The sequence below is a fragment of the Ostrea edulis genome, chromosome 9 (assembly GCF_947568905.1).
Source record: "Ostrea edulis chromosome 9, xbOstEdul1.1, whole genome shotgun sequence".
NCBI lineage: Eukaryota > Metazoa > Mollusca > Bivalvia > Ostreida > Ostreidae > Ostrea > Ostrea edulis.
The window spans coordinates 40,291,238-40,307,353 of record NC_079172.1 but is presented as its reverse complement, the minus strand read 5'-3'; the positions used below and the strand labels follow the sequence as shown (position 1 = coordinate 40,307,353).

The 16,116-nt window shown below is 35.4% G+C and overlaps 2 protein-coding genes across 2 annotated transcripts; both read right to left on the bottom strand.

Moving 5' to 3' along the window:
* Positions 1-241: 241 nt before the first annotated feature.
* On the bottom strand, positions 242-7,313 carry LOC125658903 (uncharacterized). The gene is made up of 4 exons (XM_048890348.2): positions 7,190-7,313; positions 5,333-5,456; positions 2,155-2,225; positions 242-623 (listed from the first exon to the last, which is right to left on the bottom strand). The coding sequence occupies exons 1-4, from the start codon at positions 7,245-7,247 to the stop codon at positions 538-540; spliced, it is 339 nt and encodes a 112-aa protein (XP_048746305.1). The 5' UTR covers positions 7,248-7,313; the 3' UTR covers positions 242-537.
* Positions 7,314-10,500: 3,187 nt separating this feature from the next.
* LOC125658882 (uncharacterized) lies at positions 10,501-13,408 on the bottom strand. The gene is made up of 3 exons (XM_048890319.2): positions 13,309-13,408; positions 11,028-11,147; positions 10,501-10,692 (listed from the first exon to the last, which is right to left on the bottom strand). The coding sequence occupies exons 1-3, from the start codon at positions 13,382-13,384 to the stop codon at positions 10,574-10,576; spliced, it is 315 nt and encodes a 104-aa protein (XP_048746276.1). The 5' UTR covers positions 13,385-13,408; the 3' UTR covers positions 10,501-10,573.
* Positions 13,409-16,116: the final 2,708 nt, after the last annotated feature.

The following is a 16,116-nucleotide window of genomic DNA, read 5'->3' as shown; positions in this document are numbered from 1 at the left end:
AGGAACCTGATCTCTCCACTGATATGTCCAGGATTTTTTTTGCCATACTCTTAACGTTGTATTCTTTATAGGAATTATGGACTTGATCCCTGTTCGTTATCTTCACCTTTTAAATGTGGGTATACAATCTTATAGCCCCCCTAAGCAGTATATAACTCTGTTTTCATGGCAATTACCTATACAAAAAACATAATTAGAAATTGTAGAACCAATATATGCATAAACACAAATAAGTTCAAAATTCCTTTTCCTGTGAAACTTTATTTCAGCGAAAATGTTGAAAATGAATACATGCATAGGATTAAGCAGTCCGAAATATTCAATAGTCACATCAATGAAAAGAAAAAATACAGAAAAAAATGTTAATAATAATCACATAGACATATCGAGCAGGATTATATAAGATGTCATAAAACTAAAGCGCATTTGAAATATCTATTATCAGGGAATGCTCACTTGCCAACATCAAGAGAATAGTGTCTCCTGACTAAGTTTGGCAGGTGTTCGATGGAATAATCCCATAGGTGAGTTATGAGTCTATTGTTTTCCGTAACCTTGACCGTAGGCCTGTTGTTGTCCGTAAGCCTGTTGCTGTCCATAGGCCACTGCACTCAGTCTACGACCTGTAATTATTTTCTCATCATGTATAATTAGCTTGTAAATTTCGTATATCACTTGGTAGATATGGTCATGCAAAGAAAATGACATGTAATACGAAACAGGACATAAACCAGGGCACTATTTCGGAATATATAGCGTGTGTAATCAGTGATATTATTTATGTGCATTTTTTGAAAACAATATACACACTCAATCCAGATAGGTACCAGTAGGAAATTGTTTACAATTGAGAGTGAGATTGTATCAAACACTCCTCACCAAAACCCCAGTATGTACCCGGGTTACCCGAGCTGTAATCGAAAGTAGAGAGGTTCAACTCTTATGATGAATTGTGACAGTTTACCTTGCCTTGTACGAGCAATATGTTGGTTTTTGTAATAACACTGCGCATGTGTTAGTTTTCAGAGGATGCATGCAATTGGTTGGAATATTATACATGGTAGTTAGAAAGAACATCGGAATATTTACCCCACTATCTCGGGTACGAACCGATGTTTTCCATGTCTTATACTGTGTAAATACTTTAGCGATATTCCTTTGTGTGTTGAAGCAAAATTTTGATGATTGCATAAGCAAATAAAAATGATAATACTTAAAACAAGTTCTGATTTATAGATTATACTAATTAATGAAAGAGTTCTGATTGCTCCAAAATTTTAAAAAACGCTAAGTACATGAATGATAATAAACCATACCGCGCAGACTCAAGAACTACACCATGTCGTATTTCAAAGACAATTCAAGACACTAACAACAAAAACACAACTAATAGTCAATTCAAAACAATCTAGCTCTTTCTCGTGCTTTGGTTATGTTAATTAGAGAATGTTGAACTAGCATGATGAATGTTAAAAAACTGGAAATAAACAATGAACTTTTCCACTTTAAAAAAATAATCACATAAATTAAAAGTACACATAAGTTTAAATGCCTTGTCTCAAAATTCAAGATGGAGCTTATCAAAAGTGTGGAATATAAATTAAAAAAATAATTATTATTGGCTCAGACCCCAAAATTTTCATATAAAGTTTCCGGTAAATTAATATAGACGTTCTTAAAAAGAAATGGTTTAGTCCATTCCAAATGAAGCACTTTCAAAAGAATTGAAATAGAAATAAGTTTAACTCACAGGCAATTGCAGTGTAGTAAATTCGACCCCAAGTGATGCAATTGCCTGTGGTTTAACTAATATATGTACCGTGTATGATATAATTAGGCCAATAAAATAAGCAATGAACCATTTCCACACAGTTATAACATTCTGCACAGTCGTCTCTTCCATACTTGTACAAGTGCATATACAGTTATAGCATCCAGCGCGGTTGTGCTCAAAAGCCGAGGAGTTAACTTCTTTAAACACGTGTAGAAAAATAACTGTGACCTGAGTGTACGGGTTGTTTGATCAGTGCAATTTGTTGTCACAAGCAGAGAACATAAAACAATTTTACGTCACAGCAGACAGTTCATCGGAACATAAACACGAGGTGATTCTAAGCGCAGTACTTTGTACGTGTTAATGCGTGACAGACTTACGGTATCGAATGCAGCAGACGATGATGCTGATGATGATGAGTACTCCGCCCACGATGGGGCCAACGATTATCCTAAGTAAACAGAGGATGAAAATGGAATTATTTCTGAACATATAATTTGCATAAAACAGATTCAAATTGCTAAAACACAAGTGTTGATGCACAGAAAGAGTTGTTTTGGCAGTATAGTAACATCTGGCATGTCACACAAATGAGGCAACCAAACTAAAGAAACAAATGTGTGATAATGAAGAGTGTACAGTGTAGAAGATAAAAGAAGTGTAAAGTTTGTCGTTATCAGTGTCAGGGTGGCGACACCTCTAGACTACCATTGCGTATACCCACATTTTTAACATTGATCACTCAAACTATTAATTCTACCACTGTTATTGCAAAAATAAAAGAAATGCCGCGTTCATTATACTACGATACACCTTCATACGTATTAACTGATTATGAAAAAATTGACACACATTTCGCTTGCACTTCGAGTTTTACTAATGCAACAATAAAGTCGATGACTGATAATTCAAACAATTCTATAATCAGAAAAATCAATCAATATATGTTGTAAAACAAATTCATAAATGACTGAAGTACGTTTGATTCAGTATAAACCAATCGTTTGCATTCCGAAAGTTATATACATATAGATATGGCGATGCATATTGAACTGTATTCAAAGCAATTGATATATCCCGTTAACATCAAACTAAATACTTGAAATATTTTTCTCGAAATGCCGTTTGGAATATAAAAGCCTCAGTTAACGCCTCGGCTTTTATATTTCAAAACATTTCTCGACTTCGGAGGTTATCCTGCAACACACACGACATTTCTTAAATATACTAATACCTGTGTCACATTACACTGCGATTAGGTATCCGACTAGGTAGCGGGTTCTGAGCGGCCTGAGAATGCCAAAATCTGAAAAGTGTCCGGCCGGGGACCATGCGGTGAGAACACGCCATTCAGGGCCCGTATACCCCACCGGCAGCCTTTAGCGCGGAGTTAAATCCTGGCGATGTCAACCCCATCGTAAGATAACGCTCACGTGCTTCAGCGAGTTGTAGACGTAGGAACGGCAGTCTCAGATGCCTCGGAGGATTGGCCATGTCGATGTTGATGGCAACAGCGTCGATGATGATGTTGGAGATGATGACGATAGGTATATATACACCAGTTTGAAATTGCCTTAATTGCACTTAACACGCATGAAAAGGCAAAGGTCACCGAACGATACCCGGATGTTCTCAGAACGGACATCGTCCGGGCTTCATCCGATACCCCTCAGGTGTCCGAGCGGTGACCGCACGGGGGTACCTAGTCCGTACGATGTCCGTATGGGTACCGGACGTACCCCTCCCGGTTACCTACCGATAACCTTACGGATATCGGGCGGCCACCAACACCATCATTCCATACGCTCCCCGCCCGGTAAACATACGGCTGCCTTCCTTGTCCCGCCCGAGATGCGGGCGGTATATGAGGAGAGCTAATCACCCGGCAGACTTGGAAATGTGTCCCTACGGTTTTAGATCTTGACAGGTCCCCCACCGATACCTATACCTCGCCCGGTACCCGCTAGTAATGTGACACAGGCATAAGTATTTCCGGTGTGATGAGTATGTGTTCCTTAAGTTCTGAACTTCTGATGATGTCAATATCTTAAGGCTTATACTGTTTTGTGATATGGTATTCGACATTTAGCGATGAGTAGACAGTAGAGAGGACTGCAATACGAGGATCATAGTACGAAAGCCAACACACTCCCCGTCGAAGCTTCATCGTAAATGACGCATCACATATTGTGAGTCCGCGATTCTCTCGCGGGCAAATAACACTGAAGAAGTAACACGGGCTTAAAAGTTTGAACATTTTCACATTAGAGAATATTAATTTGTATGAATATTGTTTTATAATACAAACAATTGAAAAACACAGAACATAGAGAAATCCTGCTCAAATCAATGCAATTTATTCTAGACTTTCACGATATCAAGAATAGGCATGGATGAGCTACTCAAGAGAGCGACAATTTCATGAGGAATTGTATCGCCAAACTCTCGGCATTGAGATGTGAGACTCACGGGTCTTTCGAATTAGGGAGAACGAACTCTCCTATGTGACAATTTAATAACAAAGACACGATAATAATCATCTAAAGTAGGGTTAACAAATAGACATTATCTTATCTTATATCAATACAGAATTTAAGTACAATGGAACAAAAGGTTATTACGGCGGTCTTACAGAAACAGTATCAATTATCAATTGAAATTTCAAAAATAAAACCAATGACTAGCAATCAAGAATTTTAGAAAAAGTAGATGTATGTATGTAACTTGACTCTGTGGAGCATAGAGATAGAGAGAGAAGGCCAGTAAAAAGTGCAAAGTGAGGGCAAATTTCTACCAATAGACAGAAGTTGTGAGGACAAAATTGCACTGAGGACAAAATGAATGTAAATGTCCTCACAATTACGTCCTCATAAATGTGACCAACGGCATGTGAAAGATGTAGATACAATATTAGCTTAATGACGACAAATGGCATGAGGACATGTCCTTACTAATATTCTCTCTCAAAACCCTTTTTTCATAATTCGAAAGAGAGTATTAGATAAACTTTTATAGGTATCCCTATAGCTATACCTTTAATAGTGCATTTTTTCCTTTAGAATAGTATATGTATGTATTCTCTTCTATACATTGTGAGGACGGCCTCACTTAAAAGGTTTGGTTAGCTAGAGAGAGAGAGAGAGAGAGAGAGAGAGCGAGAGAGCGAGAGCGTTCGAGATCGCCCTTCTTCGTACGAGTACAAATTCCTGTTGATCCCGAACGCCTAGTACGCAACCCGAGAACGGGTTCGAGGTGCAAGAACTCACACCACCTCTGTAAGTAGTGCTGTCGAAGAACAAAGAACATGTTCGTGGGTACATGTTCTCGTCGTTCGCGACTCTACGAACGAAGCACGAGAACAACGGGAACGGCGACCTCGTACGCACTCAGAGAGAGAGAGAGAGAGATCAAATTAAAGGTGGGTATAAGTAATGATAGTCGACCCCGTCAAATCACCATCATGTGCAGATAATGACATACCTTGATTATTGTTGCCGTAGAAATTTCAGAATAGTGTTGACATGTAAGTTACAAAGTCCTAAAATCAAGTATACTCACCCGATACTGAGGCAGGTGTCGGTACCAGTACATATGTACCCATCAGAACAACAGTAGATAGTGCCTTTGCAGCAATGATAACCGGAGAGCAAACAGTCACTGTCCGACTGACACGTGAAATCACCTGAAACAAGTGACCGAATTTCCATTCATGTGATTTTGAATAATGTAGTACGTATTCATTGACTGATGAATTGCAGAATCAATCTCCGCTTCATCTTTTCCTGAACTAAATACTTGAAAGAGAAATATTAACACATGGGAGTACATATGAATTCTTTGTAAAATGCTGTGATAAAACTATCATGAAATTTTGCAAAGTATATTAATAATGAAATTCCACAGTTATGATGACACAAGTTTTTCCTAACATTCAGGCCACGGTATCCAAGTAGTTCGTTTCGCCACTGGGAGGACCCGTGTCCCATTCTCGGCTCCGACGGCAAACATAGGAAGTGATTGTTCCTTTATCGAGCGTCCGACGTTAGAAGTAAAAGCCACGGGTCCTCAGAAACGGAAGCCCAGTGTCACGGTTGACCTTTTTTTCTATTTCACTCAATCGACATACGTTTGCACAGAAATAGATACAAAAGAATATGAATATATTTAAGCGTACATATATATATATATATATATATATATATATATATGTATTATAATGTTCATTTTCTTTTTATGAGAGAGAGAGAGAGAGAGAGAGAGAGAGAGAGAGAGAGAGAAGGGAGTCAGTTGACTTATGGATACCATTTTTCCCAGTACGTTTTAAATTTATCTAATTCATTTCTTTCCTTATAACTATACTGGTTGATTTGATACAATTGTTTCACGGTTGACCTTGACACAATAGAACACATTTACTGCTGCGGCCTTCAGCACCAAGAAAAGAAACACACGGCTCTCCCCCTACATGTATGTACATGTACAACTGCTAGCGTCTCTGAAGGATTGCAACAATCTTGAAAGGGACTTAGAACAGCAAACAAAGTAACCAAGGGATGAACTGTCAAAGTGGGGAAAAGCTGAAACACTCCGGTTGCTGAAATAATCGCTAATTCTTCCAGGTAAACCCAAGGTTTTTTTTTTTTCAGGGGAGTCCCCTCTCCCTAATTCTGTTGCCATCCTGTTATTTTTTAATAGAAGACGGTGCATATATTTTTTTCCAGATTGGATAATTTTTTACGGATTTCTATTTTGATTTGATTTATAAAACTTCAGATTCCTGGGGTATCTCGTACACGTCTTATCAAATAAAATTCCTACAAACTCATAAACGACATCTCATCAACTTAAAATTCCTACAGAGGTATTTCTACAAGCTCGCAAAGCAATAGTTTCTCTCATGTTATCAAACTGGATTTTAAAAGTTTGCTCAAGGAAATTAATACAATTCTTGCTGATGTTTACAAAATTCTATGATTATGAAAATGAATTTTTTACGGTGAAAACGAAAGTGGAAATTACAAACTTGGCAGTTTAAAATATCATCTATAGAAGACCGTTAAACATCGGTAACTTTCTTTCAAGATGTTCTAATTAAAGTTGTCCCTTTAACACATTTCAGAGTTTGATAGTTTATATTTTCTTGGTTGATACAGTTTCATACTAGTTACTGGAGAAGAAAAAAATTCGATCTATTTCTAAGAGAAAAGTAGAATTAGGGAATTGTCAATTTACCAAAACAAAAACAAAAAAACTACAAAAAACAACACAAAAAACACTGATTGTATTCGTTAAAAATTAATCAATTTCGACAGCATTCCATACGTCACTTTGAAAGAAAGCGACAGAAATGGCAGATAGATAATAAGAGAACCAATCTATGATGAATTGTTGAAAATTATTGCTTAAGGTTCTAACCTTGTACGACAGAGATCGTCAAAACTCCCAACAGACAAAGAAGAAATTTACCCGCCATGTTCTCGTGATCAGTTCATCAGCCACTGAATTATGTTATCTATCTCCACCGTCAGCTTGACATTTAAATACATCGAAACAGTTTATCTATTAACATTATTTACATTTATTCATGTGTCGATTTGATATGTCCATGTGAACTTTTAAAAAAAAGTAAAATTTCCATATTGGCTTTATGTTTGTATATGTCATTGAACATAAGTTATTAGTGGCAACCTAACAGCCCAGCTTTATGACAATCGGGATGAAATCAGCTTCTCCATCGTCCACTTCCCATATTTATGTAACAGTATTACAATATTATCTGCATATGGCGTTCATGTCTCTCAACTGATTCGATACGCAGAGCTTGTTCTGCGTATGATCGAATTTTAATCCGAGACAGGCTACTGACAAATGTGTCAATGTTACAGGTGTTTCAACAGTCTTATTCAAAGTCAACATTTGATTATATGGTCATGATAATGATGTAATTTACAAATGCAACCATGTTGCTTGGTCGAACGCTGTCTGACGTGTTTTATACCGATTTAGACCGTTCTTTACTTACTAGTTTTAACTACGGATTATTGATTAACTTCATACATATACATTAACTTCATACATATGCATTAACTTCAAACAATACATTAACTCCATATATATGCATTAACTTTATACATATACATTAACTTCATACATATACATTAACTTCGTGAATATATACTCTTAACTTCATACTTTTAAAATGACTCTGAATTTCTCTTTAGACCTTTTAAGGGGCATTAGCTGTGAAAGTGATGGCAACCATTTCTCTCTCAGAATTTCTCAATGGCATAGGAATATATATTAATGACTAATAAAGACGTTTATTTTGTACACAACAGGAGAAACCTAATAAAACTACTTTAGATAACTGCTTCTAGTGTAAAAAAAAATATGTGAGGGAGAGGTATTGTCTTGCAAGACAATAATTATTTAATCATCAAAATTACATATTCATGTGCCGGCTTTGAGGTTAAAAAGTGTTAACGTTTGAAATATTTAGATACTGCTATCATTACTGAAGTATATAATATAGAACCATTTTCATTGAATTCAATTTTGGTGACAAAATGACAGCTAATGCCCCTTTAGATTATCTATGAAAAGGAAATGTTTCAAAAGGGGCACACCACTTATAAAGACAATATACAAGTAGTATTGTATTACTGTTTGAGTCGTATACCTTATCAAAGACATAGCTCGCATTGGATTTCTGATGTAATGTCACTGGCTTGTGTAAACCACAAACCAACCTTTCAACTAGGTTTATTGGAGGCTCAGATTAACAATAGCTCAAAAACGATGAAGTTGATTATTGAATTCCGTAATAACTCTTGTTTTTGATTTATAATCATTGTATGTTTAACTTAAATCATATCTTTTTAAACGTGCATTTAATATGTATTTCTCTATTAATGTAAACAGTTGTTTTTACAAATTAATATATGAAAAATCCCATTCTCATAAACTTTAAGCATCGCTTAGATAATTATTTATAGTTTGACCTACTCTTAGTTACTATGTTAACCTCAGTTTAGTATTATTCCAAGTCCTTCTTATGTATTTATCGTTTTAGTTTGTTTTACAGGGAAAGGGTAATTGTGTTAATTATATAATGTGCTATATCATGTACACTAATAATAATGATAGTGAAAATGAAAATTAGAATATGTTTTACACTATGCCGTTTTTCGTTGAATGAAACACTTCGGAAATGTTCCGGTAGCAAAGGTTGCTAATTGTTTCTCCCAAGGTTCGGCACAGAAAATTCATGTTTCAGCAACAAAACAAAAGCTAAATACAAACTATTTACTGAAAAGGCAAAATAATGCCACATTTCTCAGAATACCAAACTCTGCATGGTTTGCTTTACACATTCTTCTACTATAAAAGTCTGGATTTTAAAATACATTCCATTGGTTGTTTTAGATCTTAACAGCGCGTTATGATACAGGAGATAATACATAATACTTTATCAAAAGCAAACACATCTTTAGAGCAGGTTGATGCAGCTCTTCGCGATGACAGTGAATTTCTAATTAGATACATGTAGTTCGCTTCCAACAGAAAGCACGCAAACCCGGAAAAGTTCCAAACCATCTCTACTGGCAATAAACACAAAATGAAAACATTGTTTTTTAATTTAGATAAAATAAAAATTTCATGTGATGATGGGGAAAATTACTGGGTATTACTATTGACTTCAAGCTATATCTCAGCACACAGGTCATATATATCTTACAATCAAATATTCTAGAATTGCTAGAAGCATCGAACTAAGTCAGAAAAAACAAAATATCATTTATTTATGATGTAAATATTTAGCGACTGACTACTTATATGGCACCTATGCACTGAGGAAAATAACCACACAATTGAGAAAATTTAGGAAAGAGCATCGAGATTTATGTATATATTACAAAGGCCCTATGCTGTTTATTAAACCAGTCAAAATTACTTTCCTTAAAAACTAGAAGAATACGTAAAATAACACTAGAAACCTCCCAAATCGTTTACATTATTAGTCCAGATTTTCTTTTGGTTGTCTAAAAAATAATTCGTACGATTTTAGGTATAGAAATACAATTAAAGTTCGAAGATCAAGAACAAATAGGTATGGAATTAAATATTTCAGGTTCATGTAGGAGGCGAAAAAGATCTGGAACGAAGTTTGAAATTGTTCATCATATTGCCAATTCTTGAATTATACTTGACAGGATGTGGGAAATTAAACTTTAAATGCACCTCCCGCAGACTCGAGACTTTTCTGTCTCAATCCTATCTTTTGTCCCTTTTGTAAAGATGGTTTTATTTCCTATTGGATTATTGCTGTTTGTTTTTACACCAAGATTTGTGTATGTGTCAGTTTATCTTGCACAAATAACCTTCAATACATGTTTGTATGAATTGTGCTGTCAATATACGTTTTTGCCCTATTCTTAATTTTGTGTCTTTATGGGTATTATGGGATTGATCACTGGTATCTTCACCTTTTCATTCATATATTTCCTGGAGAAAATAAAACCATAGCAAGCCTTTTAACTCCACAAGATGTAGCATGATTACATGTAAAACTAAGAACAGTAACATTATGAGTAACACTATCTGTCCTGATATAATTCAAATGTCCAGGTCACGAATATGTTCATTTAGCTTATGCGCTGAAATATGAGTGTAATATTGTGAAAATATAAAACAACGCAACAATTATTTAGCGACACAAAGCTATGGATTCTTGGAAAAGTTTATTGTGTTTTAGAAGTGTTTGGAGTTAAACCTTTAACGTTGACCTGGTGATTGATTCTAAACACAGCACTGTCTGTTCGTCAACCCTCCACAAAGCCCCCTTTTGTATCTGCCACTACAAGAGCTAGGTCTGGTCTGACACGTCCCCCCAATGTCCTCACAGGGATAGTCTTGACCTGTAATATTTTGATAGGATAATCAATGACAGTTGTAATAAAAAAAGTATATTATCCTCATCATCATCACCATTGCATTGTAACCCCCCTACCGTCATTATCATCAATTCATCATCAACATCATGTCGTTGTAGTCCCCGCCATCATCACCATTACCACCACCATCATCAACAACAACATAATCATCATGTCATTGCAATCCCCACCACCATTATCATCATTAGGACTGACTAAACACTCTTTTAAAAGAATCAAGTTCTCATACACGTTTCCATCTAATGTAATAGTATAACATAATTCAACATGCTGCCGATCCATGCTTGGGGTGTTCTTACCATATACACAGCATTTTCTGGTATTTCCTCCGGCACACTTATTCGACACGTAGATTTGACAGCGTGAGTTTACTTCCTCGCATCTCCCACCCATATGCATACAACGAGAGTCTCCTCGTCCTGAAAATAAATAATTTGTTTTAATTACATGATTTTACTAATTTGATTTTCCCCATAAAACATTTTTAGATGTCACATTTCATTAATCATAAGACAGTCAATATCCTCAATCCCATTTAGTGGAGTTCTTGTGTAATATACATAAAGATGTTAATTATTTTGATCTCGTGTTTAAGGGCGACGAATTCAATCGGACATTTGAGCTCTTCTCTATAACCTCTGTATATACTCGCAAGGTAATAGTTGTGAAAACTTACTCCACAACGATTGCAAATTGGAAAAAATATACCTTGTGAATGAAAGGTGAAGCTAACGAACAGTGATCAATCTTATAACTCCTATAAGCAATACAAAACAAATAGTTGGACAAACGTGGACCCCTGGACACACCAAAGGTGGCATCAGGTGCCTAGTAGGAGCAAGTATCCCCTGTAGACCGGTCACAACCGCCGTGAGCCCTATATCTTGATCAAGTAAACGGAGTTATCCGTATTCAAAATCAGTATGCCAGATAAAAGTAGGCTAGCATGATTACATTCAACCATACATGTTATGTTACTTTTTCTAAAAATTAATTGCAAGGTTCTTAATTTTTTTCACAAAACGAGCAGTCCTGGCCCCATTCCGTCATAGAAAACAAAATCAAATTAAGATAATTGCAAACCACGGACTCCTGAACACGCTCGAGGTGGGATTAGGTGCCTACGGGAGTAAGCATCCCCTGTTGATCGGTCACACCCGCCAATGTCCCTATATCTTGATAGGTAAACTACATGTAGATCATTTCAGCGATCATAGAATTTGCGAAATTTTGTTTTAAACGAGACTGTTGAAACCCTTGCAACTTCACATCGTTTGGCAGTAGCCTGCCTCAATTTAAAATCTGGCCATGTGTTGGACAAGCTCTTGCGTATCAAATCAGTTGAGAGATATAAACACCATATACAGGTGATAATGGAATATTGCTACATGAATATGGGAAGCTAAAGATAGAGAAGCTGAAGCCATCCCGTTTGTCATAAAGCTGAGTTGTTAATTTCCTTTTTTAACGTCCCATGCAATATCCAAATATGAAACAGATATGAAATACTATGTGGTGTATATTTTGTTTAGTTTATTGGGATGCATGGAATCGACATATATAAATGAAAATGAATAATGTTATAGATGACACATGGTCGATGTATATCTAAATGTCGTGTTGAAGGCCATATGAAGACGTATTTTCTTCTAATATAGAAGTTTTTGAATAAAGTCTGCCTCCTAAATATACCAAAATATGTCAACTAATCAAAGAACACAACTTGTGCCCATTGGAATTCCAACTGACTTTTTGAAGACCTGATCACCAGAAGTACATTTCATAGTGTTACAGTATTTTCATGAGAACATTAAGTGATTTGTTTGCGTAAATAACACGAAACAGCGTGAAGACCAATTATCATAAAGCGTAAACTATTCTTATTCAAATTGCCAACACACTGTTCCGCATTAATATCACGATAACTATAGAAATAGAAACGGGGAATGCTTACTCCTCCTAGGCACCTGTTCGCACCTCTGGTGTGTCCAGGGGTCTGTGTTTGCCCAACTATATATTTTGTATTGCTTATAGGAGTTATGAGATTTATCACTGTTCGTTATCTTCACCTTTCATCAAAGCATGCATCACCAAGACCAAGTTACAATTCATAGCAATCATTTGAACTTCATAATAATCATTTAAACTTCATAATAATAATTTAAACTGCATAATGATAATTCAAACTCATAATGATCATTTAAACTTCATAATGACCATTTAAATACCGATATCTTACCTTCTACTCCAAACTATCTATCTTGAATTGCTTATAGGAGTTATGAGATTGATCACTGTTCGTTATCTTCACCTTTCATCAAAGCATGCATCACCAAGACCAAGTTACTATTCATATCAATCATTTGAACTTCATAATAATCATCAAAATTTCATAATAATCATTTAAACTTCATAATAATCATTTAAACTTCATAACAATCATTAAACTTCATAATAATCATTAGAATTTCAAAATAATCATTTAAACTTCATAATAATCATTTCAACTTCATAATAATAATTTAAACTCATAATGATCATTTAAACTTCATATTAACCATTTAAACACCGATATCTTACCTTCTACTCCAAATATGTACGTGTGAAATATTAAAAGAAAAATCAGTTGAAAAATATATAATGCTGCGTTAGCCATGTTGAGTTCAGTACTTTTGATCTTAAGTGTAAAAAAGTGTTGTATATATATTATATATATATGATTATCAATACCCCAATAGGTATTAAACCTGATACGTGATTTACGCATATTTGTCATGTTCATAATTTTCAACAGCTTTTTTCCCTGTAGGTCACTAGAAGATTATGAGCATGTCGATGCAATAGGCTGAAGACATATATCAAGTGCACGGTGTGAATTTTGAATAAACGTTTCGTGATATAATTAAACGCAACATATTTGGAGATTAATATCCATGATATACTTTCAATTTTTCAACAGCTTTCCCCCTTCGGTCACAGGAAGATAAAACTCATGTTCGGTGCATCGACAAAACATATACATCACTGTGTAAAATTTGATAAAAATGCGCAGGATCCTGTTCTAATTAGAAGCAGCTGATTTCGATATTTGTTTCTGTCAAGGTCCTAAAAAGAGACAATGGAAAAATTCGACGATTAAAATGAATGTGAAATTTCATGTTTGTAATGCTCGCATATTCACTTCGAAAGGTACAAAATAAGATTTAAGCCATCTGATTACAATATTTGATATTAGAATATATTTTCAGTACCTATGGCAAAAACAAATATTAGATTTGTATAATTTGATGTTTGCCATTTAATATTTTCAAAATATTTCTCAGCTTCATTTCATCTTTCTAAAGCTGTTATGTATCCTTAAAATCGTGTTAACAGTTAGATTGATTGTAAGGGTCCTCCAATAGTGTTAACAGTTAGATTGATTGTAAGGGTCCTCCAATAGTGTTAACAGTCAGATTGGTTGAGCATCACTGAAGAGACATTATTTGTCGAAATGCGCATCTGGTGCATCAAAATTGGTACCGTATAAGTTTTACATTATGACCCCTGGGTCGAGGCCATTGCTGGTGGACTGTTAGTTCCCGAGGGTCTCTACAGCCGAGTAGCTAAGTACTTCGTTACTAGCTTGAAAATACAGATGTATATTTAATTGTTGTTATAAAATTTAGAAATTCATTTCAAAAGTAAGGATTATCTCCCTCATGCATAGCTCTTATCCTTGGACGAATTTGGCTCCACTTTTTTGGCACGCTGTTTTTGGCTATATTTAGGTCTAAAACTTCATAGTTATTTCGGATTTCAAACATTTCGGTTGAGCATCACTGAAGAGACATTATTTGTCGAAATGCACATCTGATGCATCAAAATTGGTACCGTATAAGTTTTACATTGATTGTAAGGGTCCTCCAATAGTGTTAACAGTTTGATTGATTGTAAGGGTCCTTTAATAGTGTTAACAGTTAGATTGATTGTAAGGGTCCTCCAATAGTGTCAACAGTTAGATTGATTGTAAGGGTCCTCCAATAGTGTTAACAGTTAGATTGATTGTAAGGGTCCTGCAATAGTGTTAACAGTTAGATTGATTGTAAGGGTCCTCCATTAGTGTTAACACTTAGATTGATTGTAAGGGTCCTGCAATAGTGTTAACAGTTAGATTGATTGTAAGGGTCCTCCAATAGTGTTAACAGTTAGATTGATTGTAAGGATCCTTTAATAGTGTTAACAGTTAGATTGATTGTAAGGGTCCTGCAATAGTGTTAACAGTTAGATTGATTGTAAGGGTCCATTAATAGTGTTAACAGTTAGATTGATTGTAAGGGTCCATTAATAGTGTTAACACTTAGATTGATTGTAAGGGTCCTTTAATAGTGTTAACAGTTAGATTGATTGTAAGGGTCCTCCATTAGTGTTAACAGTTAGATTGATTGTAAGGGTCCTCCATTAGTGTTAACAGTTAGATTGATTGTAAGGGTCCTCCATTAGTGTTAACACTTAGATTGATTGTAAGGGTCCATTAATAGTGTTAACACTTAGATTGATTGTAAGGGTCCTTTAATAGTGTTAACAGTTAGATTGATTGTAAGGGTCCTTCAATAGTGTTAACAGTTAGATTGATTGTAAGGGTCCTCCATTAGTGTTAACAGTTAGATTGATTGTAAGGGTCCTCCATTAGTGTTAACACTTAGATTGATTGTAAGGGTCCTCCAATAGTGTTAACAGTTATATTGATTGTAAGGGTCCTCCAATAATGGTTTATCCGTAATGTAAAACTTATACGGTATCAATTCTGATGCACCCCATTCTAACATAGGTAGTGGCTGTTCCTTTGACAAGTGCCCGTCATCACGGCTATTTCGGACATAAATGTGTTGGTGCTATATCCTAAATTAATTTTTATACGTATTTTGGACTCGTACCTTTATTGTGTAACGGGTGTATGAAAGGTTATCAAAAATATTTTTGTTGGTCAAGTATGAACATTACCTTGCTTGGTTCAGAACCAATACGTACTATCTCCTCACGTATATGTTCAAAGCTGATAGAGATGGTATCGACAGTGTCTTTCCGATATCACATCAATCAAAGGTGAAGATAATGAACAGTGATCAAATCATAACTCCTATAAGCAATATGAAATAGAAAGTTGGGTAAACCCGAACACCTGGATATACTAGAGGTGATATCAGGTGTCTAGGATGAGTAAGCATCTCTATCGGCCTTGAACATGTATGTGAGGAGAGAGTATGTATTGGTTCTGAACCAAGCAGACAAGGTAATTCTCATATTTGACAAACAAATATATTCTAAAGGACACCACAGAGTCATCCACTTCTGCTTCATACTTAGATATTTTATTGAAAGTAGACATTAACGGCAAACTGACAACTC